This window comes from Caenorhabditis briggsae, assembly GCF_000004555.2.
Source record: "Caenorhabditis briggsae complete genome, chrII, whole genome shotgun sequence".
Lineage (NCBI taxonomy): Eukaryota > Metazoa > Nematoda > Chromadorea > Rhabditida > Rhabditidae > Caenorhabditis > Caenorhabditis briggsae.
This window is the reverse complement of record NC_013486.2, coordinates 2,146,534-2,149,118: the sequence shown is the minus strand read 5'-3', so window position 1 is coordinate 2,149,118 and position 2,585 is coordinate 2,146,534. Positions and strand designations below refer to the sequence as shown.

The window sequence follows — 2,585 nt, the reverse complement described above, 5'->3', positions numbered from 1 at the left end:
CAAAAATCAGAAAAAACACTGAAAATCAATAAAAATTCGAATTTCGCACGCTTTTACCGGCAGTTGGCCAAGAAAACTCACACCTGGCCACCGATTCCCACTTTGATTTTTCGATGCCGTTTTTCTCAATGAAAGAATTTTTTTTGAATTTTTTCTTTATTTTTATGTCAATCTACATGCATTTCTGCACATTTTGATGCAATAAAAATTTCCACCGTACACCACCTTTAAAAATATTAATAAACAGTAAAATTACAGTAATTTTGTGCCTGTTCAAATTCGAAGCATTGAGTTGTAAAATTCCTCTAAAATCGATTCATCGCATTTGACAAACTCGAAATTAGAGCCAATTCGTTGCTCTTGGAGCTTGAGATGACCAATAAAAATTGAAAGCAAACAGAAATCAGAGGTGTCCGAAATATTAAACATGATATTCTGAAGAATCACAAAAAGATCCGATTTGGCAATGTATTTATCGCTATCCTTCAAGCTATAGTAGAAGGTTGGCGAGTTCTGAAAAAAAGCCGAAAATTCAAAAAATTGATTCAAAATCTATAAAATTTCTATGAAATTTTCAAAAAAAAAAAGTCAAAACTTAAAATTTTTACCGCTTTTTTCCATTATTTTTCCTAAAGAAAACCTGAAGATTTCCAGTTTTTATTGGGAAAAAAAGTAAAAAAATTCTGTATTTTCCAGATTTCAAAAACGCAGATTTTCAAAAATTAGACAATTTCAGATTTTTTTAGAAAAAATTCGAAAAATGCGATTTTTTTCTTTTTTTTTCGGAAAAAATTTTAAATTTTCAGATTTTCATGGAAAAAATGCAAAATTTCAGATTTTTTTTCCAAGTTTTTTTTCGAAAAAATTCAAAACTTTCAGATTTTTTTTGGAAAAAAATTCCAAAATTTCGGGTTTTTTTCAAAAAATATGTGAAAATTTTGAGTATTTTTCAATTTTTTGTGAAAAAACATTCAAACAATTTCATATTTTTTTGGAAAAAATGCAGCATTTTCAGATTAAAAAAAAATTTTTTTTGGAAAAAATTTCAAAAATTTCAGATTTTCATGGAAAAAATTCAAAAATTCAGATTAAATGAAATTTTTATGGAAAAAAAAATTTAAAAATTTCAGATTTTTCAAAATTCAAAAATTTCAGAATTTTCTTGAAAAAATCGATTTTTTCTAGATTTTCAGTTAGATCTTTACCTGATAAGGCTCATATTTCGTATCGAAAAAATTATCATTTCCCGGAAAATTAGCATAAATTTTCAGATTTTCTAAAAGCTCCTGAGCACTTCCGTACATTCGAAATTTTTTAAAAATTCAAATTTCCTCCAAATCTCCTCTTACGAGAAGTTGGATCCATGTTTCTTAACATAGATCGCAGAAAATCAATTTCGGTTTTCTCCAGATCTTCAGGAAGGATTCCGAACTCGATATTTGGCTAAAAATCAATATTTTTAAAAAACTAAAAAATAAAGAAAAACCTCATAGAAATGGTAACGAATGAATCGTTGAGAAAGACATCGTCGAGTGTAGGCCTCATGGGGCATTTTCAAAAATCGCGACATTTTTTCTAGAAAAAAGGATAGAAAAATTCGTTTTTCAGTGCTGTTCAGGTTTATTCTCAGGTTGGAAGGTATCCTGAAAATCCACGTTGAAAAACGTTTCTGTGCAATTTCGGGTGGTGGTGTTTGCGGACTTTTTCTTCAACTCGGCGATTTTCGCTGCGAGACCACTCACTCAAGCGTCCCGCCATGCGCCTTTGAGTTTCTACAGTAACCTGTTTTTAGATTTTTTTTTTGTTGCCAAAAACATCTAATTTTCGCTCTAAAAGGCGATTTTACTGCCTACAAAACCCAAAATTTACAGTAAAACAGTCAAAAAACATGGAAAAAGAAGTCATTTTACAAGAAAAATCACATAAAAATGTATCACATTGTTAGAAATTTAAAAATTATTGATTTTTTTTCTCCAAAGATTCCTGAAATTCGCCTTTAAATCCCTCAATTCTGTCTCCACATCCTCCAATCTCTTCTCCGATTTTTCCAAAAGCTCTCGCGCGATTTTCAGCTCATTTTTAGTTTCAGCAACGAGTTTCAGGCTTTTCCCGAGCATTTCCGTCGCCAATTCCAGTGGATTTTCTTTGATTTTATTGATTTTCTGGTGCTCTAAATTCGGAATTTCCGCCGCTTCCACAATCTCCCACGTCACCAAATCGACGTCTTCGGGATTTTCGTCTTCTGAATCGCTAATTCTCATCGTTTCATTCAAAATTTCCTCATTTTCTTCCTCATTTTTCGAGAGATTTTCATAGAAAATCGGCGATATTTTCGCATTTTCAGCAGCTTCTTGCATTTTTTCAGCAATTTCCTTTTCACATTCCATGCATTTCAGCCAGAGACACGATGACACGCTTCTTGGTCGTAAGAAGTATTTGAGCTGGAAAAAAAAATTTAAAATCTGCAAAAATTTGGGTCATGACCTAGAAATAACTAGGTCATGACCTAGAAAAAACTAGGTCATGACCCAGAAAATATAGGTCATGACCTAAAAAAAACTAGGTCATAGGGTACCGAGCTGAAT

The 2,585-nt window shown here is 31.5% G+C and overlaps 1 protein-coding gene across 1 annotated transcript in view; it reads right to left on the bottom strand.

The window, feature by feature from the left end:
- Nucleotides 1-273: 273 nt before the first annotated feature.
- The window catches only part of CBG21957, a gene marked incomplete at both ends in the record, with an annotated part of 5,983 nt that continues 3,671 nt past the window's right edge, over nt 274-2,585 (bottom strand). Inside the window, 2 exons of the mRNA XM_045241781.1 lie at nt 274-513; nt 1,995-2,441. Of these exons, the coding sequence (XP_045097422.1) occupies nt 274-513; nt 1,995-2,441 (687 nt within the window). The remainder of the gene's footprint in view (nt 514-1,994; nt 2,442-2,585) is intronic.